The 26,326-nt window shown below is 41.9% G+C and overlaps 1 protein-coding gene across 1 annotated transcript; it reads right to left on the bottom strand.

Moving 5' to 3' along the window:
* Positions 1 to 125: 125 nt before the first annotated feature.
* On the bottom strand, positions 126 to 23,385 carry fgf12a (fibroblast growth factor 12a). The gene is made up of 5 exons (XM_078263752.1): positions 22,331 to 23,385; positions 17,802 to 17,912; positions 13,361 to 13,464; positions 1,131 to 1,329; positions 126 to 241 (listed from the first exon to the last, which is right to left on the bottom strand). Exons 1-5 carry the CDS (start codon positions 22,524 to 22,526, stop codon positions 126 to 128), a joined length of 726 nt encoding a protein of 241 aa, XP_078119878.1. The 5' UTR covers positions 22,527 to 23,385.
* Positions 23,386 to 26,326: the final 2,941 nt, after the last annotated feature.

The following is a 26,326-nucleotide window of genomic DNA, read 5'->3' on the forward strand; positions in this document are numbered from 1 at the left end:
TTTTTTTTCAGAGGGGATGGTGGTGCGTATTTTAGGGGGGGCAGGGGTCATGAGTTTTCCTATGGCCCCTCCCCTTGAGTCAGGATGAGATCACTCCCCCCTGCTGGAAGCCCCTCCCCCTGCTGCTATGTGGAGTCCTGATTGACAGCTTTCCCTCCGTTCATGGTGGGAGTCCCTGAGCTCTTCCTGGAGCGGTGCTTGTCCTCTATCTCATGCATTGACGGCTCCCTGTACATACAAACTGTGGTGGAGATGTAAAGAGAGGAAAGGAGATGGAAGGAGAGGAGACGACAGGCCAAAGAGAGGAGGAGCTCAGAAAGGGGACAATGGAGAGCAGATTGAAGAGATGGATGTGCAGACAGAGACAAGGTCAGGTGTGAGGCTGGAGGGACAAGTCTACCAGGCAGGGAATCAGGGCTGTGTAAGCACTTTTTTTTAATCACATTGCTTGGCAAGTTTTCATGATATCTATTAAACACTGCTCTCACTAGAAACATGTTAGAGGTGATATTCAAAAATACACTCATTCAAAATGAATGAGTGTCTTCTTTTTGAGTCTGACCGTTATTACCGTGATTACTGCCAACCCAAAAGCATAAATAGTTTATTGTTTATTTGTTTAACTTCAGAGCAACCACTGTTCCACTAATTTAAATAATGGAACTTAACAAGACAATAAAAGATCAAAGTAAATGCACATAAGTGTCATTGCAAGATAATTTGTTAAAATATAATATTTGAAACTAGATCGTCATCTCTTTAACCTAAACAGTTTAAATTCAAGAATTAAACCATTTTTAAGTATTTTTCTTGATTGTTTTCTGGGGTTGGTTTGATGAAAACAATGCTTTACATTTGACATATTCCAAATATCGTGTGCCTTAGGATGCGTATAGTTTTTAAAATCATTGCAAGCACTACAAAATGTTTATTGCTATGGATTAAATACCACCACCAAATAAGTTTTCATACCACATTGTCATGTAAGGAGTAGGAAATCTGAAATTTTTTGGAACACTTTCCAGAGTAATTAAAGTAAATTGGATGTACATGCATAACCACACAAAGGAACAAACCAAACATTAAAAAGATCACTTCAAAGCTGTTCCAAACAACAAGTTTTCTCATACCTTCGATGGGCCTGGGCACAAAGTGTGACGAAGGCTTAGTCTTCTTGACCCGGTTGCCCTTCATGACTTGTCCCTCCTTGGTGAGGCCAAGGAACCAGGCCCGGCCCGACTCCTGCTGCCGGTACACAGTGGACGAGTAGATCACGTAGTAGTTCTCGAAAACAGACTCCTTGAACTTGCACTCTGGTGTGAACATCTCCTGCAAAATTAAAGAGACTGAAGGCTATATATACAGTGTGTGCATGTGGGCTCCTGCATTTAGGAATGCAAACAGTATGTACATATGAATCAATGCATGCACACACAAAATAATTTTTTGTATCCACATAAATATCACATGCAGACATAACCAGCAGGCACAGACGGATGATTTTAATGAAGTCTCATTTCAGAAAAAAAGAAAGCTGTGTCTGTTTCACTCTGCCAATATTGGCTCTCATCACTAGCATGTGTACACTGCCAAGGTCAGTAAACATACTGTACACAGCATACACACACACACACACACACACACACACACACACACATCTTTGGAATCTTTTTTATTAATATTTTTGACAGACAGTACAACCTATGTCACCATCACAACCGACAAGACATCTATATCATCCACTGTCCCGTTTTAAGAATACAGAAAGAAGAAAAAAAAAGAAAAAAAACACCATGTGCCTTACATTGCATTACATTATTCTACCAGTCAAACGCTATATTGGATTGGATCAGAACAGGTGCCTTATATTCAGACAGACAACCCCTCTATTGCCATCAGGAAGGAGCCCCAGACTTGATTAAAGATATCCTCTCTCCCCATTACTCTGTAAGTGACTCGCTCATACGTAGCCATTCTTGTCATTTGTTCAGTCCATTCCCTAAAACAGCACAGAGTAGATGACTTCCAGTGCCTCAGAATTAGTCTACATCCTGTTGTAGTAGCCAGACGTATCCATAGTCTTTGTCTTCCGGTCAGTGTTATTGTCTGGCAGCAGACCCAGAATACACAGAGCTGGGGTCTTGGTGAGTTGTAATCCGAATAGATCATTCAAGAAGGTAACCACCCTATCCCACAAATTTGCATTTTTTTCACAAGAATACAACATGTGTATCAGAGTACCCACTTCCTTCTCACACCTCCAACACGTGTTACTGTCCTTAAGTTTTAGTTTGGCCATTTTACTGGGGGGCCAGTTGTTTCTGTTAAGTAATTGGTACTGAATAAGCTGAGACTGTGCTTCACGAGAACAGTTATGCCAGGACGCAACCAACTTCATCCATCTATCAGCTGAGATCTGTTCGCCCACATCTTTCTCCCAGCACAGTCTCAACCCCTCCATGTGGGGTGGACGAGCCTCCCTGAAAATCTCATGAAATTTAGAGGCTCCACATTTTTTATATTTAGTTACCTGGACTAACTCCTGAATCCTGGTCACGGGGTCAGGGTTCTTCCCCCGAGTAGCTTTAATGCAGTGCCCAATTTAAAGGAATTTCCAAAAGTCCTCTTTTGTAAGGTTATATTCTTGCTTAATTTCATCAAATGACCTCAATCCATTTTCGCTAAGCAAGTCACAAAGCAAGTTCATTCCAGCTTTTGCCCATTTCTCCCACATAATAGATTTTTTGCCAATTAATATTTTTTTGTTATACCAAATAGAAGATTTAGGGGTAAGATGCGGGCTACACACATCTTTGGAATCTAAGTAATGATAGTCTATTAGAATAATGGTGAACAATGGAAGATTGCTATCTCTCTCTGCTTAATTATCAAAGCAGCAAGTGAAGGAGAAAGTCAAGGGGACACACAGGAGGTGGAGAGGAATGACACATACGAACGAGCCACATATTTGGTACACTGTCGGGACTGAGTGCGGTGCCAAATTATTGCCATGAGGAGATGGAAACGATGCTCCTGACCGTCTAACCCCTAACAAATCTAAGATACATTAATTTGTGAATTTAATGAAGATAATGGTGCCACTGACCTTTTTTAAATAGGCAGGAAAATCTGTGTCTTTACTTTTTCAAACTAAATCTATACTTATTAAAGCAGGTGAGCTGATTAAGGTGTGCTGACAAGGTGGATGGTGGAAGCTACTCATCTGAATGCTTCCTCGTGGCAAGAGGCTAAATTAAAAACTTAACGGCAGTCAGTTTGAAGGGCGGGGAAGTCAGACGTGTCAAAAATAGATGAGGATGCTGTGGAACAGCTGGCTGTGTGTGTGTGTGTGTGTGTGTGTGTGTGTGTGTGTGTGTGTGTGTGTGTGTGTGTGTGTGTGTGTGTGTAAATTACAAAAAGAAATTCTCAGTTACCTTTTGCAGTTTTTGATGCTATTTACCCAGGTTTTGAAATATTAGTCCACTCTTAATATATTTTGAGGTGAACAGAATTTTGCTTGTGATGCTTTGTCCAGAAAAAAAAATGCAGTTATTGCTGTGGATGTTTTCTTTTGAGGAAAAGGTACCTATGAAAACTGTTCGTAGTGAGTTTGATTATGTATGACATGTTTAACGCATTGATTTCTTAGGCCACATGGGAGCTGTAGACAAAACATTGACATATTACCACCTTATACAGTTGTTATGGCAAACTAACCGCTAACTTTGTCTGCTGTTTGGTGTCTGGTGCTGGGCAGGTAGTGTACAGTCGGTTTATCAGAGCTTTTTCACTGAAAAACAGCTGCCTTCTACAACTGGAAACAGGGTTGAAGAGTACTTTGAGGGTGAATTAACACAGTTGTGGGCCCTAATACCACAAAAATGAGTTGAAAGATGCAAAAAAAGCTCAGTGGAGTTGAGGGAAATGGCAGTCAGGTGGTAATTCTGTGGGTTTTTCACTGCAAGCAATTTCCATTATACATATTTTGACCAATTCATGTAAAAATAATGATTAGTGCAGCTTTAAACTCCTTATCCCAATCAAAATCATTGCTGTTAAGAGTATGCGTATCTGTATCTTTGCTTGCATGGCTCCACAGTTTAGCTAATTGAGTCACACTGTGTGTGACCGCTCATTTATAAGACACAGCAGTGCATAGCAGGTCGTGCAAAGGAATCTGGGAAGGTGAGGTCGTCTGTGTGGAAATGTCTAGCTGGTCAGCAGGAGGCAGGACAAGCTCTGTGGAGGGCTGGCGGCTGACTTTATCTGGGCCTGCGGACACACTGTCAAACAGCAGACGTCTCTGTCGGTGTTGGGGCACTGGGGGTCACATCGTGCCTGTCTGGCTGCGTGTGTGTGTTTATCTGTGAACATATGTGTTTGAGTGGGTAGGGGGCAGACAATGATGCATTACACACCAGCAGGGTTTGTCCCTTCTTCATCTGTTTGGAGCCAGAATCAGGCCAAACACACACACATGCATACACAACCACCCACCCACACAAACACATCAGTGCGCTCTACTATCCTACCCTTCACAATCAGCCACTTTGCTTTGCTGACACACAGTAGAATTGCCCTTCAATTCATCCACAAGGACAGCACTCTGTTACTGTCTATGAAAAGGCTAGGAGCAGTTTAGAAAGCACCCTGGCTGTGGCTTGGGAATGATAGGGGTGGAATGTAAGTGACTTTGAAGTATTTGACAGAGCACCTTGTTTGTGGATGACTAAGTGGAAATATGAGGTGAAGAGACGGGTCGGAGAATCTTGTGATTAATGGGATCTCCTTAATGGACATGCGTGAACCAAAGAACCACACAGGGAAGGAAAAGCACACTGGCAAATGGCCACATGCGCACATATACTCAATGCGGCACGCATGCTGTCGCACATTTAAAATGCACGCCAACAGGTTTGCGCTGTCCTCCTCTGCCAGGAATACATAATCAACCAAAGTTGTTACCGCGGCAAAACAAGGAAAATAATTTAAAAAAAGACGTGCCACATTTCAGCGCTAACAGGCCGTGCTTATTGATAGTAAACCATTTACAAGGACACTTATTTATATTCTGTGGTGATCTGAAGGAGAAAGGCGAAGGACTTGTTAGTTAAACTGGGTCATGTAAGACGGCTCACTTGCCACCATTAGCGAGCTGATGATAAACAAACAGAGGTCCACCTGAGACCCCGTGAACAAACCCCATAAAAGCCGTGACAGAATGAAAATGTTTTAGCACACAACAATTTACATCAATTTTACCAAAGATTGCCAGCTGAATTTATAACCATTTCTACTGGTTGCATCTCCTCCTTTACAAGCACACACAAGCATGTAGGTGATCTCAGTGGTGGAAAGTACTTACGTAATTACAATTTTGAGGTACTTGTGTCTTTGCATTTTATGCCACTTTGTAGGTTACTTACGCCTATACTTCACTACATTTCAATAGGTATATTGTATTGTACTTTTTACTCCACTACTTATTTGAGACCTATAGTTAGTAGTAAAAATGTAGCTCCATCTTAACAGCTACAACAATACAATATATTAATGCATCAATAATTATAATTCAATAATGCATCAATTATTCTGAAATGGGCCACTCTGCATAATGAGTACCAATATTTTGAATGCATGACTTTACCTTGTAGCAAAGTATTTCTACACTGTGGTATTGATACTTTTACGTAAGTAAAATATCTGAGTACTTCTTCCACCACTGGGTGATGTAATTGGCAGGTGTGCTGAATGCACAGAGCAGAAATGCAAATTAGAAGTTAATGCAAGTCATGAAATACGAAGAAGAAGAGACGAACAGCTGAAACAGGATGGCGAGAAGAGAGGCTAACACCTTAAGAGAAATCTTAACATCATTTGCTTGCTAGACCTGTTCATCAAATCAAATGATGTGATTCCGTTCAACAAATGACCATGTCGATAAAATTGGGGATATACAGTGACAAAATCTGGAGAACAAGAATTATCAAAGCCAATGTAAACATGGATGTAAACCATGCATTTCCGAATATTTAAAAAAATTGGCTTTACAATTTTATGAAGATGAAGTATTTACAGCAACCTGTAGGGTGACTGAAGCGGGAAAGGTTACCTAGTGTTGCTTTAAGACATTCATTAGGTCTCAGCAACATTAACTAGAACTGTCGGAGAGAAACACTGTGGATGGATCTGTTTCTCTGGATTTGCGGATGTCAGTTTCAGTTTATTTGCACGTCATCATATCATTAAAGTGCTCATATCATGCTTTTTGGCTTTTTCCCTTTCCTTTATCATGTTATTTATCTTTTTTGTGCATGTTATAGGTTTACAAAGTGAAAAAGCCCAACAGAAACACTGTTCACAAACTGCTCCAAACAGCTCTGTTGTAGTCCAGCCTTTACTTCCGTGACGAACGTGCGTCACTTTGTAACACACGTTATAATGCTCGCCTAGCTGCTAGCGTGGCACGCCCTCATACTCTGCTTCTGATTAGCTAGCAGTCCTTACCTAGCTACTGCGCATGTGCGACTCCCAACAAACATGGAATAGAAGTGAACAGAAGTGAGATGTCTCACTCTGTAGCTAAAACAGAGAGCTCAACACACAGGGTGAAAACAGGAGTGTTGAACATTAAACCATGTAAACCTATTCTGGTAAAACCTCTAAATACAATTATGAAACTGAAAATGAGCATAATATGAGCACTTTAAGACACAATTTCAGTAGGTACAACGTGTAGGTTGCGCAAAATGGGGAACCCCAAATAAGCTACTCAAAGATTTTTGGAGTAGGCCCAATAACATTAAACATACAACAGGGAATAGACAGATAATATAAAAATGTATATATAAAAATTCACAAAAGACACTCAATTCACAATAGACTTAAGTCTGGAGCTAACAGCTAAAATCCCAGATGATGCAGTACGTTCAAACAGATACGAGCGAGGTGATACTTGTGTTTGAGTGTTGGGAGCTTGTGGAAGGTGGGGGGGGTGCAGGAAGTGTAAAATGAAACAAAAAGAGAGCAAGATGTAATGGATATGAAACAGGGCTGGCAACAGAACTGGGATGAACGCATCCTGAATCCAAATCAGATAACTGGCTCCATCTGAGCTCTCTGGCTCTGCATTAAGGAGCCCTGCTGTGGCCAACAGGCATCCTTTGATTCTGGTAAAGATGCGGAGGATATGGGGTGGGGGGATCGGCATTTAAATATGGGCCTGAGCCACTTGTGTATCTGCGAGATTTGGCCTCAGTGAGAATCCCAGGTCTGCCATTGAACTCCCAGGGAGCTCATTATTATTATGGGAGAGATTCAGGTCGGGCATTGTCTAGACTTTACTTTAACTGAAAAACTCTTTCTCACTGTTTCTGTCCCTGTTGCTCTTTTTCTCTTTCTCACTTTGAAAGTCAATCACTTTCAAACCTGTCCTGTCGTCCCTTTAACTTCCTTCGGAAAAGAACATTGATGGTTAATGGCTTAAATCAAATTGCAAACATACTAATGCCGATTGTCTATCCTGTTCCTCTTTACTTTCCTTTTTCTCTCTTTCTTTACCTCCTGAGGGCACTGTTATTATTTACCAGTCATTACTTAGCACCATAAACACATGCATGCAACTTTATAATGTGCATGTGCACTAGATTTACAGAAAATGAACCCCCCAAATTTTGATAATTAATTAGTTGTTGAGGTCTTTTATCAAGCAAATAGCCAAAAATACCAAACATTAGTTATTACCAGTGTCTCAAATACAATCTGAAGATGTCCGTTTGGGCTTTGGAAATGGGCATTTTTATCGTAGCAAACTGAAAAAAATAAATTAAAAGATGAATCGATAATGAAACTAATAATTAGTTGCAGCCCTAATGCACTCCAAATACACACAGACTTTAAATTTAACGCTTCTAACGCCTTCTAACCATTTTTGTTCAAGACAGAAAAAGGTCAAGACGCGTGCGTGCATGCGTGCATGCGTTTGTGCGTTTGTGCGTGTGTGTGTGTTGATTGTGTGTGAGTTGACTGTGTGTGTGTGTGTGTGTGTGTGTGTGTGTGTGTGTGTGTGTGTGTGTGTGTGTGTGTGTGTGTGTTGTGTGTGTGTGTGTGTGTGTGTGTGTGTGTGTGTGTGTGTGTGCGGCTATCGACAGATTATATGTCTATTTGTGAAATAAGTCTGAGATGGATAGCACAGAGAGAGAACAGTGGTTACTGCTGTGCAGTAAACTAGGTCATATTGAGAAGTGTTATAAATAATAGAAGGGAGCTCTTTATTGTAGATGCTTAGCCCCCACGCACTTCATCGCTAAATACTCCACACAAGCATTATCACCCTGCTCACCCATGGCTACATCAGCTTCCACCAACATGTACGTAACCACTTAATTGATTAACAGTAACGGCAAACCGACTGGCTAGATACCTGAAAACCTAGATGAAAGACTGAGACTAAGGCTTCTCAAAGTTGCAACACGACGACCTCTCAGTCATCTCATACAGAAGACAGAGCTTGTCGCAATCGCTCACTAACAAGACAGTGCAAAGCAGCAGGGAGAGAAGAAGAAAAACAAGGGCGTGTTAGACGGGTAGGAGGATATCCCTCACTAATGATCTCCTGGGGGGGGCAGATGGAGAGAGAGCCGTGTATCTCGACTCTCAGATGTTAGGAAGACAAAACAAGACGACAAAAAACAAGCAGTGTTAAAGTTTATAGTTTGGAGAGGCGAAAGAGTGTAATGGAGACGAATAAAGAAGAGCGAATAAGTGAGGAAAATGGGGGAAAAAGATAAAGGCCTGGGCAAATAATAGTAAAATTAAATATGTAAGTAAGTATGAGAAGATGAAAGTGAAGGACTTATTTTATAGCTGTGATTGCACCACCAAGAGCTCTTATGAAAGTGTGAATAAAGAACAGAAATGTGCCCCTTAAAAAACACAATCTCTATTGCTAAATTAAATTGGCAAATGGGAGTTAGAGAGAGAGAAACAAGCTATTTGAGCTTTGCATGTTAATTCAGCCTCTTTATGAGCACTCTGTGGCTCTTCAAGGCTTCTAAGCCTACCTGTGATCCAGCCCACCGCCCGCATTCGTGCATGCTAATTTCCCATGCTTCACATCTGAGAAACTGAACCTCCTCCATATGGCAAGAAAGTTCAATCACTGCATTGTTTAAATTAAAATGGCCTTTCTACTGTTACTGCAACAAATGTTTTGCCTTTTGTCAAACATCCCTTTCTCCCTGTGATAGAAAGGTCAAAAATATGTTCCTCCGTTCAAAATAGTGATTCAAATGATACACAGAGTCATGTTTGTCGTGCTGAAAGCTGCAGTTTGACACTGAGGTCCTGAATCACTTGTAATTAATAATAATCATGTAATCTGATGCAAATGATGATTTCGTCAAGGGTGTGTGTGTGTGTGTTTAGAGGGGGCGGGGGCGGGGGGATTGCTGTCTGGGCTGAAATAAACTTTAATTAGATGTAGATAGGTGGGTGGAGGGTTATTATAAGCCTCATAGTAGGGCTTTGATTTGTGAACTTGTTCATGAGCCTTTGGTTATGAATGAATCTGTCTTCCTGGGTGAGTCATAACAGCCTGCGCATTTATTGTACATCCTTCTCTGAACTTGTGAGTGCTTATTTGTGCTCAAGTTGTACTGAGCGAGAATGCCCGCTCGGCTAAAATAATGGCTCTGAATTTACTAGACTTTTTTTCTTTTTTTTTAAATGCAGCATGTACACCATTTATCTGGTCTATTTCATGTTCTCCTGGATCTTTCTCGCAGTAAATCAGCTCCCTTATCAATAAATATAAGTTGCAATATAGCAGACACTGGCTTCACTGTGTCCTTCACGGATTTTATGAGTATTTTGAAAAAGGAAAAAGTTTGATGGGCAGTTTGTGAATTACAGTCGTTCATCATAGCTGTCTGGCGATCAGACAGCCACCACAATGTCAAACCTCAGCAGAGGTTTGTGGGTAATGCAGCCCCCCCCCCCCATCCTCTTCTTTCTTCTGTCTTCAACTGGATTGGGAACCATGAGACTGGCGGTTGTATAACCTTGCCAACTAGGGATATCTTCCTGTCTCTATACCGCTGCCTGCCTCCACCCCTTTTCCCACAAACGTGCTCCAGAATCATGTCTTCATCCTTAATGCAACAGCTATGACTTGAGCTTTCAGTTTTCTCCAGCTGACATCTGTGACTGGATCCACCCCCGCCTGGGCATCAGCTACCCACACTTGCCTATATGCTTCTCATATCCTACACTACAAATAAACTATCCATCTTCACAATATTTACTCCCCCACTGAGTATTGAAATTAGTTTTTTCAACCCAAAGGAGTTTTACTGCCTATGTGGTGAGGTAACTCTGTTTGTTTGTTTTTTCAATCAAGTGTATGACTTTTATAATCATGCATTATTTTTGGCTAATATATAATACCTGAAAAAATGAAATGAAACAGAGCACTGCACAGTGCAATTTTGAGATATTGGGGAGATTTTGGATATTAACAGGATTAACAAAATCCTTAAAAATGAATGCCTTTTAAACTAAGGTGACCAGATTTCTGAGACAAAATCCGGGGACATTTTTGGCTCAGAAGCATAAATACCTCCAAAAAAGGTAATGTTATCTTTGTAAAACTTAAAACGGGGACACTGCCCCAGGGACGTCACAAGAACTAGAGCTGCACTGGGGCACAAGCCCCCCTAGGGGGGTCCATGGGCATGCTCCCCTGTAAGAACATTTAGTCTATTTTAATGTTTAAATGCATCAATCTGGTGCACTTTGAAAAGAAATTCAGAGGTTAGACTGAAATAGACAGAAATATTTGTGCTGTAGCCTGAACTATTTTGCTCTTCAGAATTTTAACCATGCACACACAGGTTGAATAGTTTTTTCTTCATATTTTTGCATTAATGTCACTAGGAAGTATACCAGTATAAATATTTATTCACATTTGTAAGTGGGATATATATAAGTAAGTGGGATTGTCTGGAATCTGGCAATATAATAAACATTATGGTGGGATACACTGGCTAAGCAATTTACAAAAATGTCTGTGCTGACATAAATAGTTGACATGAGAATACATTATAATTTTGGCCCAAAGCTGGAGACCATGTAGAAATTTTGTTGCAATTTCAAAACCAGATTACCCGGGAACCGCTTGTTGTACTGATGCATGTGTTGAGTGAAGAGTTTGTGAAATATTTCACAGAGAGTAATGGTGTGCAGAGATTTATGCAGAATGCAAATATGATATCATTTCATGTAAGTTCAATGTTAATTTTCTCGCAAACCTGGCACTAATATCATTGGAAAGCTTAGATTCCGGTTGAGGTGGTTGTGCCAGACTCACGCCTTTGGCTGAGTCAGAGGGAGAGCAGGTGTGCGGTTGTGAAGAAGTTGGTAATTTCATGGCGCAGATTAACACTTTTGCATGCACTGTATCCGTGTCACGTTCTCATTAGGGGCTGAGCCCCCCCAAAGGTCTGATCCTAGAATTGCTCCTGCTGCTACTTCATACTTGTACTCCACTACACCTCAGAGGGAAATGTTGTCATGTTTACTGCACTACATTTATCTGATAGCTTTTGCTTTATTGCTTCACGCTGGGCTTGTTTCTGCAACAGCTCATTGAGTATCGGATACAGTTAAAACTATTGAGGAAATATTTTCCTTTGACATTGGTCCAGTATTAAACGAGATCGCTGCAGTCGGCAACGGTGAAACAAGCTACAATGTAAGTTAATAGGACGTCAATTGTCCAGCTTGTTTTTACGTTCATAAAAGTGCTTGTTTTGCCACTGACAGGCTCAGATTAACATTCTAAGTGTCTGACAACATTATGGAAAGGATTTCTAAGGAGGTCGACCTTTCTGTTAAAGAGTAAGATCCTTTTTTTAAAGATAAAAAGTCTGCAAAATTGCGTTCGCTAAACCCACCAGACTCCATGTAAATAAACAGTAATTTTAGCGTCGTAAAATATGGACATTCTAGAACATATCTGAGCTCTGAGCAGCGCTTGCTCTGGCTTGAGTTTGCACGTGTAGGGTGCGCGAGTCAGCGCAACTATATGTTTGGTCAATGTTTTCTTTCTTTCATTCCAATTTCAGTCAGTCACAGTGAAAACCGGGGACATTTCCGGGGACAGCTCCAGCCGGGGACAGGTCACCGAAACCGGGGACTGTCCCCGGAAACTGGGGACGTCTGGTCACCCTATTTGAAACCAAAAAATAGGTGTTGCAGCTTAGAGTTTCCATTGCAGCTCAGTCTTTACTACGTTTTGCTGTCATTTACTTTTGCGGGTGCAATGACGTCTGCAGTTTACTAACTTGTTGCTGCCGGTACCAATATGAGCTGCTCTGTTTCAACAATGTAAAGCTGAAAACCTTCAAACCGTGGTGTTTTGTTGGGATCAAGCTTTGAGCAGAAGTCTGATAGCCACTAGGCTAATTTGTACAGTGTAAACACTGCACAAACACAAACACTGCAGCGCTATGCCGTCCATCTCAGCTTTGAACGGAACAATGTCTGGCTGAGTCGAGTTTTAACTGAGCAGTCTGTTGTGTGTAGATGTCTACACTGTACTGTGTCACTCTCTACTGTACTGGTTAGCAGCCTGGTATCATTTTCAGGCGATTTAATGAAGGTAAACAGAACGAACAGCCTAACGTGCGTAATGCCACTGCTGGCGCTGCACTGGCTGGATGAGTCCTTCCCCAGTCATGCTGTTAGTTTAGATTTGCTTGATTTGATATGAGGCAGAGTTTTCTATGAGCAGAGGAGTATGCATTTTTAACGTCAATATCGCAGTCGATCATGTCCCTTTGATTGTGGGAAGCCAAATTGTGATCCCAATTAATATTTAATTAATTATGCAGCCCTTCAGTGTAGTATCCTTTCATGACAGCAATAATCCTGAACCGAAATCAGGATGAAAAAGTTCAACAAAGCAACACCATCCACATCAAAAGTGCAATGCAATTCAAGGGAATTTCTGTATGTAGCTGCTACATGACGAGACTCCGTTTGTAGGCTAGCCAGTAAAGGAAGAAGAGTCAATTTCATAAAGGGCTGAGCACTGAACTTGTAAAACATATGCGGTGTGCTGCTTCAACAACAAAGAGGGGGATGGGGAAAGGTGCTGCACAGCAACACAAAGGCACACTTGAGATCTCAAATAGAGCGGAGATGAAAGGGTTTGGAAGAATCTTTGCTGCAGTGGGATAATAAAGAAGACAAGAAACAGAACAAAACACAACGTGTGTGAATGATTAAATATGCATGCTGGTAACGCACACACGTGCACAACCTAACAACACGTCTGGTGCAAGGGGTTGTATCTTACCGAGCTGTAGAGCATGCCCTCGCCATTCATGGCAATGTAGAAGCCACTCTTCACTCCCTGGATGGCCACCACTCTTAGACCCACAGGAATAAGATTAAACAGGGCTGCAGAACAGAAAGATGGAGGGAGGGAGGGAGGGAGGGAGGGAGACAGGCAGATACAAAGAGGCAGAGACAAAAGAGAGACACAAAGGACAGAATATGACAATTGAGTTTTTACTTTACTCTTTTACACGACAGCTTCTGTCTCTGTTGTTTGGCTACCTGTCAGCAGTCAAGTGAACAGCGCAGCACATGTACAATGAAGACACTGACACACCTCATTATGACAGGAAAGCATTAACATTAAAGCAAAAATCCAAAGGTTTCTGGTACAAAAAAGATTAAAATCTTATTAAAAAAAAATCATTCCTTTCCTTATGTGGCAAAAACAAAAACTGGCTAAAATAGTCATTTAACTACTTTAATCACTATGCAAATATGAATGTATTTGAACTACCAACAAGCTACTTCAAAATGTAGGTAAACTAATAGTTTTTTAGACAACTAAAGGGGTGAAATTACACACGAAAGTAGCACAGAATAACAGATTTTGCTCAGTGAAAGTACTTCCACACTAACTTATATTTATGTGACTTTGTAACTGCTGGTCAACCAGAAATATTTGGCATTAGTGAAAAGTTGAATGAAAGTTAAAGTTCAGAAAAAACACTTAGAATTTTATTTAAAAATTTGTTTTTTGTATATGTGGTTTGATCAATTACTGTATTAGGCTACTGAATGCTGATTGGTGCTCAGAAGTTTGTAACATCACCTTTTTCCAAATGAGCCCCGCCCACTTTAAAGCAGTGACAGAAATTCCTTGTGTGAAATATCCAAAACTGATTGAGAATATTTCTTTTCAGGGCCTTTAATGTAGAATAACACCATGCAGATGACACCACATATTTCGTCTCAAGGATTTTTGGCCAATCATCGAGGAGACTTAAATAATTCTGTAAATAAGTCTAATATTATTTGACTTACTGTTAACTATGAAGGTAAGTTCAATTGAATCTGAGCCTGTGACTTTCATGGGCTTTGGTGTGATGGAGGTGTGAGGACACTGTATTGTTGGGATGATTGTTCTGCGGGTGGCGATGTGGACTATCAGATAAAACTGGCAGGGGCGAGAGGAGACCTGCCAACAAGGGTCCGTCCTCCAAGCAGATTCAATTTCACTCAATAAATATTGACGTGCCTGCCAATGGTTTTAACTCTGCCCTGAGGCCACTGGTACAGGTGATACACACTGGCCACTCTTACAGCTATGCATGCCCTTGAGGGGCTGGATGCTTGGGGGTACTCTGGCAGAATGTGAGTCCATTAGCACCTTCAATTTTGTTTTCTCAGCCTTCTCAATCTCTTTTCTGTCATAACAGTCACCTTCCCCTCTGTCTGTTCCCTCGCTCTTGTATCCATTTGCCTTTCATGGCTGCTGCCTTTGTCGCTCCGATGACTGGCGGTGTCTCTCAGAGCCACGGTCCACAGTTCTGTCACGTATCACCAAAACCCAGGAGTGTTTCACCCCAGAGCACCTATCAAAACCTACTCCAGCCTTTTCTCAGCAGTCATCCAGTACTTGCAATAGGGCCGTCAAAAGACTTACTGTAATAGCTTGGCTTGAAAAGTGCAAGGAAAAGAGGCATAAAATATGGCACGCTAGTTTATACTATTTTGCTATAATTATAATCTGCCGTCCTTGGTCTCGTTCGCCTGCCAAAGGATTACACAACTGACAGCATTCAGCTACCTTCTAAATGTCCGACTTTTCTATTTGCAGCTCCAGTGGTTGATGGATTCCAAAATGACTACTGTTTGAGTACCTGATGACCATGCTGAAGGCGATTCCTCTTCCTTAATAACTTAATTTCCATCTCTTGCAGAGAAAAGAGAGCGGCTGGGGTGGTGCAGGGACAGTGTTAAGAGATTTCCAGGGATCTTCTATCGTCAAAGGGCCAAGCAAAATGGCTTCAAACTACCCAATAAAGCGAAATCCTTGAAATGGCAAGTCTTCCAGTGGAGCAGTAATCGACTACAAGCGAATCCTGCAGGTAGACTAAAGGAAGTGCATTTGATGTGAGGAATACTGGCGCAGCAGGAAATAAACCCTGCTGGAAAGCCAAACTTCATGTGCCAAGGGCATGTCTCCAAATCCAGAGAGAAGTGCAAACCCAAAGATTGGAGAGCTTGTACATACAGTACAGGTGTGTCAGTCTGTGCTCTTATATACTGTCTTTATTCATGTCATTTTAAATTTTGGTGACACCCCTTCATGCCAACGTTCATAAAGTGCTTGAAATTAGAGACTGGGTCATCAGAGGCAGATGTGAGTGTGAACGTCCCACACGATACGGCAGGTGTCTCATAGCCAGCAATATATTTCTTAAGCTGCAGTGTGCACAGGTAATTACTGCAGGCAATCAACTGATGACAATTAAATTAAAAACTGCTCAAATTTGGGCATTAATTAATTGAATGGTGTTTCACAGCCCTTGCAGTAAGTTAACTGTAGCTCTGCCTGTCATGCTCACCGCTGAAGCAGTTTTACATACTGCAGTAATCTATTCTATTAGTTCTCACAATTTACTGAATATTTTGGGTCAAACAAGTCTTGATCATGATATTATTAAAGCAGAATTCCATTTATCTTTGATGCATTTCTCCAGCTAAATCTATTTGCTATTCAGTTGTGCCCTTCTCTCAGCACAGAAATATAGCAAATAAAAAAAACAAAATTGAATTGAAACGCACTTGGGGTTCAGGTCGCACCTAGTAGGCAGACGCCATCATGCTCCTCAATCCCATCAGTTTCACTCAACCTCCCCCAGAAAATAAATGACTGGATTCCATCTGCCACTGCTGAAGATGCTGCATGTCAGAGGGTGGTGTTGGTTCAAGGGTGGGGGTAATCTATTATTCTAATAATCCAGCTGGGCAATCAATAGTTCAGCGCAAGACCTGAATACCAAATCTTCTTTGTTCATTTCTATCTCTCTAAATCACTTTTTTCTTTATTCTTTCTGTCTCCATCTTGTTTACTCAAAACATATCACATTCCTCTCACTGCATCTCCTGCTCTCTTTTTGTGTCTTCCTTCGGACCATCTCTGAGCCCGAGGCATCTCATATAGAGAATTATTCATTGGGTACAAACGGGGAAGGTGGTATTTTTAGTTTCCTCTGGCTGAATTATTCACTGCATTCCTCCATCCCTGGGCCAGCAGCACAGCTTAACAAGAAGATTACCTAGAGGTGGGGAAACCCTCACATACAACAAACCCCTAAACAGCCAAAACCTTTTTTTTTTTTTTTGTGCGCAGTAATCTTTTTTGTTCTGAAGACCCTTTCTATACACCATACGTACTGAAGATCTATCTCCTCTAAAACGACGAGTGACGGGCAGAGACGTTCTTTTCACCGCATGACTGCTACCGTCCAGCAGCTTTGGCTCTGGCTTCCTTTAAGAGTGGCAGGATGTCTTAGAGAATAATTGTCATGATTGCTTTCCTGTCTGGCTTCACTCCAGATTGGGAGTGTCGTCATTATCACTTTGACAATTGACCACTCTCCGCTGACACACATCTATTTCTTGATCCTTCGCTTCCCATAGGAAACCGTTATAAAAGCCTATATGTTTTAATAAAGAAGACTCTCTAAAGAATCTGCTGGTTTTCCATTTTGCTGTTCCTGTGAGAGCGGAAGGGGGTGTGATAGCTTTAGGGGCCTATTCCCTAGAGACTATTTATTCACTGGTAGTCTACTAGGGAAAGTCGATTGCTGGTGAAATATTGCAAAGAAGTGGCTCAGGGACGGATTTTTGTGACTAGAAGTGAATCTGTGGGGATACAGTTGTTTCAGGCAATCGTTTTTTCCAGGAAGGAATTTGTGCTGTGATAATCGCACACGCTTTAGAGCCGAATCATTCTGCTGTGTAAAACACTGCATGATTGGCACTTAACAATCATGCAGTGTACACAGCAGAAATGGTTTACTTAGAGGGACAGGGACATGGATTTTAGAATTAATTTTACTTGAGGAATAAATATTTGAATATACTCGATAACTTGATAACTGGATAATAATTCATAAACCATTTGCATAGGTTTTGACACTTTATGTCTACATTTATATCTCATGCATATACTATTACATAGCCAGATGCAGAAAAGAATGCTTTTGCCTTGTTTGGTGAATATTTTCCTTTTAAAATTGAAAGTTGGTAATCCACTTCAACAAGGGCATTTTAAACTAATTTTGGAGGGCTTTAGCATCGTTTATGTAAGAATTCAAAATGATAAAAGCACAGCTTATAAAATGTGCTAATACATTATATAACCAAGTGACTCATCGCCATCTAACGTTTTATGCTGGAAGCTATAGTTTCCGTTATGCTCCACTCACTGTTGTCGCTGTTCTCATCCTTGCTGCCGTCGATGGTTCCATCCGGCTGCATCTGCAGGTAGAAGCCCTGCTGGCTGAACAGCCGTGTCACGATGCCTTTCAGCTGCGGCTCTGAAACACGCACACACACACACACACACGAGATACACACGCGTACACAAAAACCATCGGACAAGCAGCAGCCCCATCCCCACCAAGAATATGTCAGAACAACATTCTTATAACTGTGACAGAAACACCCAAAGTGTTTGCACACTCACAGCTCTTCATATCAAGCAGTTTAAAATGTTCTACAAACACGTTTCACAAACATAAAATGTACGCTGTTTAATTAATTAAAGACAAGTTGGCAGTGGAAGATGGAGAGTACCAGCAGAACAATTATAGACCCTCACCCCTGAAATTGCTTAAAGCATTTAAAAACATTTACTGGTGTTTTTTTTTATGTCAGATAGATTAAAGCCTTTAGAATGAATTGAATTGCATACTTCAAATCCAAAATTAATTTAATTACTTTATGAAGTGAATCTATTTACATATATCAATTAAATACTCAATTCTAATTAACCTTTTTAAGAAATTCTTATTGTTCATCTGGCACAATACAGCCTCCGGAGTTGCCTGCTAAAAAAATAAAATAAAACTTAAACTTACAGCACTAGAACCACTTCAGCCTTTAATTTAACTCTTACCAGCTGTTGAATATCAACACAACTATGATGGGCAGTTTGTAATGAGTTATCTGTTGTACCAAATAATCCCCAAACGGCTATTTGATGGAAAGGCTTTTACAATGAGTGCGCCATGACAAAAAATCAATGAGAATGCTCTTACTTTCTCATAATATCACTATCTAGTACAGACAAAATACTGATTTTGCATCATTTGAAAACCCTTTTAAAGTCCCTTTTGTAATGTACACCGACATGCCGATGGTTTATTTATTTGGTATGAAGCAACTGTGCACTTTTGGGTTGATACCACTGATATTCAATAAAAGACATTTAGAATTTTTGCAGGCAACAGGTTCACCAAAAATGATCCCAGCAGGTTTTCTTAACCTAAAGGAAACTGACCTAAAGTTTCTAAGAGTTTTTTCCACCCATCGCAATAACCCTGAATCCACCTCTAACTTTGAGGGTATGACATCTGGGAGCTGGCCAGGGAGCTGCTCGAAGCTCACACTTCAGGGGAGCAGGTGGAAATGAGGATTAGCTCAGGGAAGAGAGAGACTCTCTGCCTCAAGCAATGCCAGGAAATAAATAGTCTGAGGAAAGATGTACGTACGGACTCCGCAGTCTGTCTACTGTCCCGCAGGTCTTAATTTTGTGCAAAAGCAGTTGTCAGAGTCAGATGACTCCATTAGCATAAACAAGACTTGGGTTGTGGCTTTTGCCATGGAAACGATGGAGAGGTAAAGTTTGTTCACCAGATAGAGATAGAAAGTATGCTTTTGTAACTAATTTGTTCATATTTTTCTTAGGGTTTACTGTGAATAATGAAATGGTACAGCTGAACCATAATGTGTTTGTTTTTGCAATGGCAGAGATTTTGAGACAACCTCCATTGAAATGATGTTATTAATTCTTTGTCTTTTCTCAGCCTGACAAAAGAAACACAATTGAATTGGTGCTCAGTTTCACTTGTGTGGCTAAATACACATTCAGTAACTGAAAGTGCTTGCTTTGCAGGGCTCACAACATGTTCTGATAAATGATGTATGTGATTGCAATGCGGGAATATGAATGAGCCTGACTGTCCTCCCAAGCTCATAACAAGACTTGGAGGTCATGCAATTCAGTGCATTCCAGTCGGGTACATAAAACCCCAAATGATTTAGCAAAACGAAACATTTTCGAACTTGGTATCAGGAGAGAAAAAAAGCCACATCTGTCTTTAACAGTAACAGCAGATGTTAAGTTTTTACGTGAAAGCTGTTCACTGCAATAATTACTGGTTCATATGCCCTCTTTATATTTGACAGAAAACAAGTGTGTGGAGAAGAAAGCCCATAGACAGACTATGCGGAGTGGTGACCCCCAACTAGAGTGGGTTCACCTCACCTGTACATCAGCCTGACCATCAGTCCCCAACTCACCTACCCCTGGGATGGGGCCATCAATTCCTGGGACAGGCCCTTCATCATCCATTGTGTGTGTGTGTGTGTGTGTGTGTGTGTGTGTGTGTGTGTGTGTGTGTGTGTGTGTGTGTGTGTGTGTGTGTGTGTGTGTGTGTGTGTGTGTGTGTTTGGGTACACATCAGTAAATCACATGTGATAACTACACTTCCGTAAATTAAGGCCTCAGTGTGGGCCCAAGCAATGACTGACGGCTCATCAGTTCCAATCATTTAGCTATGTGTGTGGGTATGAACAGACTTCAAGCCAAACTGCAGAGTTTACATGTTTGTGCATGAAAAATGTTTTTCAGAGGCAACATAGAGCAAATCATTATATGTGCGTGTGGGTGCATGGGCCATTAAAACATCAATAAATTTACTTCATACCAATACACAGAAGGACAAAAACATTTAGGTACGTCGACAAATGGCATCATGACCATGAAATGGTGAATGATCACCTGTTCTGATACAGTGTTTGACAGAGGGAAACACAACATATCCATATACACCAAAATACACTACGGTAAGAACCTCTACTACACTTACACAGCAGTACTTGACACATATTTACAGACACAGAACAAGTAGCGAGGTTAAAGACTGATCCGACACTGACTGACGAAGAGAATGAGGCAGAAACAAAATGAGAAGAGGCAGAGACAAAGATAGAAAAGAGACAGATGAGCGACAAACGACTGGCTATAGGAGAGCTTTACCTACAAGGAAAAACAGGTAATAAATTAAGCTTAAAAAATCCAAGAAAGCCACACAGAAGGAGGGATGACAGAGAAAACAGAAGAGATCAGCAAGGGAGAGGTTCGTCGGCTGTCAGACAGGTGTTGAAGCCCCCCGCCCCTCCCTCTCTGTCCCTCCCCAACCCACCCTTTCCCCACCTCCCCTCCCTCACTGGCCGAGGGGGAGGTGACATGGGCGCGAGATGGGGTGGAGACGAGAAGAAACACAGCACACACAGATGGAGGCTGAGCTACTGACCTAGCCTGCAGCCCTTATGGGACACCTGTGGAGGTTTCGAGGGTGCATCTTATGAAGGGGGGAATAGAAGGAAAAACAACAGTCTTTTAAACAGGCAGAATTCATAAATTCTCCAGTGTATCGGCTGTTTATATGCAAATATATGGCAAGGCATCAGTGGAAAGATGAGGATGATCAATTAGAGAAAATGCAGCATCTGTTTGTCAGTCTGTGCTTTTTGTCTGGTCATGTATGTGTCAATGTCAATAACCTACCTGACCAACAATGTCTGGAGGCCTGACTGGCTTGATGTCCAGCTGTCTGCTTGCTTATGTTTCTATTCAGGCATTTTGTGGCAGTTTTTGTGCTGAGATTGTTTGTCTGATTTAGGCTGCCCGATGAAAGGGTAGTCTGTCTGTCTGGGTGTTTGTCTCTGTTGTTCGCCCTTTCTGCCTTAAAAAATAATGTCTGTCTGTCCTCCTGCCTCATTCCTCATCAGTCGGTCTGCAGGACTCTGAGTGGACCTGTCTGTCGTTCATCACAGACACAACTATCTGGATTTGGGGACGGCTTGTGATCTGTGCACCAGGACAAAAGCCAGGGGGGTAAAAAGAGGAAGGCTATACCATGGGAGTGTAATAGGCACGGAGCCTATGACTATCAATACAGCCGGAGTAGCTCTTAATCACTGAGGCTATACCTCCCTTCACTGCAGTAAAGCTCACGCTCTGCAATAAACATTTACCATTAAAACATTTAATCTCAAAAGAGCCTTGGTGCACTGCGGTGCAATGTATCTCCCCTACTCTGATCGGCAGTAATATTGAATTAAGCGATGTAAAGCAGCTTTCTTGAGTGTATCCAAGTTGTGTGTGTGAATGTGTGTTTTGGAGGGAAGGGAGTGTGCAAATTGCAAAAAATTTAAAATTGAAGGCTTAAATATATTATACAGCCTAGCTGCTGGAACAAAACAGCTGTGACTGATACAGTAGCATTACATTTGTTCCAGTGTAATTGATTATTCAGATCCGAGCAGTATCACAATAAATAAAGGGGGTAACGTCACAGCATAAAGAATATTTCCTATATAATCCGGCTGTTCGGTATATGGGGGACTGTTGGTGTCGTGCGGGGGATCGACAGACAACAAGAAGACCTAATGGAACAGGTGGATTTTTCGCACCGCGGAGAAAATCTACCTTCTCCTCCGGTTCAGATTGGAGCGTTTGACTGCAGTATAATGCTCCAAAGAGGGGCGGGTGGAGTGTGTGTGTGTGTGTGTGTGTGTGTGTGTGTGTGTGTGTGTGTGTGTGTGTGTGTGTGTGTGTGTGTGTGTGTGTGTGTGTGTGTGTGTGTGGGAGGGGGGGGGCTGTGGAAAACCGCTTCCATAAGCACACGTAACACACATCAGTGTGGGGGGGATCTACAGCACTGACCTGGTCGCCGCCGAACGGGTCTTTTCTTGCCGCTGCAGAATCGGACTTTGCTGAAGACCCCCAAGAAATGCCTCTCGCAGATAGAGCGGGGGTCTTTGCTGGGGCTGGGGCGACGTTTCGAAGTAGAGACCCGGTCGCTGTTCGACTCCCTCGCCTGGCGTTTCTGCCGGATCAGGGAGCTGGCGATTGCGGCCATCTCCCCGAACCGAGTCTGAAAACCGAGAGTCTAGTTCGGCAGAGGTCGGATCTTGGTGCAGCTTCTTATGGCTCAAAACAAAAAAACGAGAGTTGATTCTTGACGTCCACGAGTGTATTCAACCAAATGTCATCCTGATCAGAAAACCCTCCGAGTCCCGGGCATCATTGCGCTTCAGGCAGCATGATCCTCTTGAGGGGACAGTAACGTAATTCAGCTGCCGCGACTTTCTGACACTCAGGGCTTCGAATCAACAGCGACCGGTCTGATATAAAACATAAATCTACGGGCTAGGCCACAGGGGCCGACATGTCAGCAGTGAAAACATGCAACAGTGTTGATAAGTTGACGCAGCTGGGTGTCATTGGAAAGCTTCAGGTATTCCAGGTGAACAGCGCCGCGTTTGACGAGCACGATTTAGTAATCCTCTTCTGCACACCAGCCTCTCCGCTGGCTTCCAGACGCCTTTTAATAATTCGCATCAACCTAAATTCAGGCACGAGACGCGAGTATTTATCCGAACTTCCCCCCCTAATTATTCACTCCATGCACATCGATGAATGAGACGGTTCGCTGCCCGTCCAGGAGGCTGTGCAGGAGCCCAGAGAGCCCAGTCTCCGGTTCTGTCGACGGCACCTCGAAATGTAGCTGGAGAAATGGAATCGGCAGCAGAGGCTACTCTGCAAGAATGCTGCAGAGATGTAATTTAAGCATGCAGGGAGGGATTCTCGTCCAAAAAGCAACAATTAGTTGTAGCGCACAAATAATAAAGTAGCCAGAGCATTATTCCCAGTGTGCCCCGAATGGATGTTGTCACATGTGTTACATCGCCGACAGCGAGAGTGGACGGTCGCGGTCCATCTCTCTCTCTCTCTCTCTCTCTCTCTCTCTCTCTCTCTCTCTCTCTCTCTCTCTCTCTCTCTCTCTCTCTCTCTCTCTCTCTCTCTCTCTCTCTCTCTCTCTGTCTCTCTCTCTCTCTCTCTCTCTCTCTCTCACTCTCTCTCTCTGTGTGTGTATATCTCTCTCTCTCTCTCTGTGTGTGTGTCTCTCTCTCTCTCTCTCTCTCTCTCTCTCTCTCTCTCTCTCTGTGTGTGTCTCTCTCTCTCTCTGTGTGTGTCTCTCTCTGTCTCTCTCTCTCTCTCTCTCTCTCTCTCTCTCTCTCTCTCTCTCTCTCTCTCTCTCTCTCTTCAACTCTTTTAACGCAATCATACGTGATTGAGGTTCGTATTAGGAATTCTCGGATGGGGGTACAGGCTACAAGATATGCTGAGGATTTTCAGAAAAGAAAAGCTGTCAATATAAAATATAGGCCACGTAAAAAAAAAAGGGAAAGGGTTAAATTCTGGGTGGCTGTTTATGCAGGGGAACGTGGGTGCGCGCGTGTGATTTTTTTTTTTTATTCATTTGGGACAATGTGCACATCTAAAAGGGAGCAAGTGATCTCACCATTGTCTCGTTGAATTCGGTCAGCGAGCAGTTGTGGAGGCACTGTGCAGATATCTTGCAGCTTTGGCTGATACACAGCATTCTTATCCTCATAGCTTATACTTAAGATATATAAGCACGCATTTTATTTTCTAAAACCCCTGTGGCCACATGCCGTAAAGAGCATAAGGGGCTCAAAGGATTACCTGCAACAGGTTTCAGCACACAGTAGTATGAACCCAAAACAGAAATGGTACACTGAAGACCCAGACAATGACACATGGATACTGTAAATATGATTTAGGGCTTACGAAAATGACGTGGACAAGCATTACAAGGAACATTGTTAACAACAGCACACAGTCCTTATCATGAACCATGAAACATACACATGTAACAGCAAAGCTTAGAAAACTGCCCTTTAACTCACTTTGAGCCAGGAGTGAGGGAGCGCATACATGTATGAATATATGTATGAGCCTATTCTGCATGTGTTTCTATTATATATCACACAAAACGATCAATGTAAACCAATTGATCGTTTTCAGCATGATGTTAAATGATTCTGTTTCCATTGGTATTCAGCGAATGATAACCTATGGTTAAGGATCAGCTGTAAATCAATGCAAAATCCCCAAAGATGTCCTGTAAACATGTCTGTGTGCATGTGAGCATGTCTCTGGTAAAACGCCTCTCATTGCATGGGCTGGGGAGCACACACACGCCACATACATACACACACACACACACACACACACACACACACACACACACACACACATGCACTGTGGGAGGATAAACACGTGAGTCTTCCCCGTGATGAAACAGCATGAAACATTTGAGAGGCTTTTTCTGGGCTCGGTTTGACATTCTCTCTCCAAACCCAGCCAGCCCTCAGAGAGATCAAGAGAGAGAGACGGTTTTCTTTTCACTACCATTATCCCCACCCCTTACCTAAGATTATGATATAATGGATGAAAGTGTTGCATGTGAAGCACTAGGACCTTTGCGTGTTCCTACATGTGCGTGTATCCCTGTGTGTGTGCGTGTGAAAGAGAGAGAGAGAGAAAGAGACAGGAAGAGAGTGAGATGGAGGGCAGCTACACTCTTCTCCCAGGGAATCAGACAGACAGCAAAAGAAAAGTTAGTAAGAGTCTAAATCAAAAATAATATGTCACTCCAGCATAAAGAAATCAATAACAACTTCAATACATCATTCATCATTCTAACGGATATGCAGGAGCGTGATATGCATTCTTAGAAAAAAAAAAAAAACAGCTGGTGGGTTGGAGTGAGCTTTCTCAGAAATGGGGGAGACTTTGTGGTGTAGAGCGCTATAGAGGCATGAGACATATATCTTTGTCAGAAAAAGATAAAGGATTCCCTAATGAGGATCTGCAAGGCTTCCTATCTCTACTAGAGACAATTGATGTTCACTTCATTCCAGCTGAGAAACATCCACGTGCAATAAAACACTCCCGCTATGAAATGCCCTGCTGACCGTATATTGCAATCATTTTTATTGTCAATTACAATAATTTGAGTCTGTGAAGGTTTGCTAGTTCATCTGTAGAAACAGTGTGATGTCAACTTTTTAAAAACAAATTCTCAGTGTGCCACATACTGGATATGTCATATCAGCCATGTTGTGTTAAATATGTTGAGTATACAGTGTTTTTATGTTATCAGACCATGCTAGTTATTGGATATTTATGTATGAATGAATGTTGCATACACTGTACACTGCAGCATAGGAACTAAACATCTCTGAAAACTGAAAGAAATGAATCAAAGCCAAAGATGTTCAGAATGATTTCTTTATACTGTATCTGCTGCCCCCTTGTGGAAAAAGAATGAACCACTCCAATGTGTCTTTGAGATACCTCACAGATGTGTTGACTCATAATAGCTGGAGATAGTTTTCATTGTGTAATGTCTGCTAAACTGTCTTGCCAAGTCTCCGGGGCAAAGAGGAGAGATAAGTGTGAGGATAGGTGCGATGCTGTGGCTCACAATGCTTATTACCCACACTTACACTAACAACACAAATGTCAGCTTGATTAGTAAATAGGCTACTAAAACTGAACAAAGCCCAGGTTGGATAGGTAAACAAAAACAAAGAGATTCTGCCCTGCATTGCAAACATGATAATTTTAGATACATAATATACATACTATTAAAAACTAAATCAGTAACTAATCTTACTACTGTTCTTACTCATGAGCAAAAAGCCAAACAACCAGACAAACACAAGCGAGATGAAGACCAACTGCTGATTAAGACTATTAATTTGAGTTAAGTTAGTCATTAACACAAATCGTGCTTGACAAGAATGCAAAAAGTTTGATTCTGGTCACTACATAGAAGAAAAAAAA

This window comes from Sander vitreus, chromosome 12 (assembly GCF_031162955.1).
Source record: "Sander vitreus isolate 19-12246 chromosome 12, sanVit1, whole genome shotgun sequence".
Classification (NCBI taxonomy): Eukaryota; Metazoa; Chordata; class Actinopteri; order Perciformes; family Percidae; genus Sander; species Sander vitreus.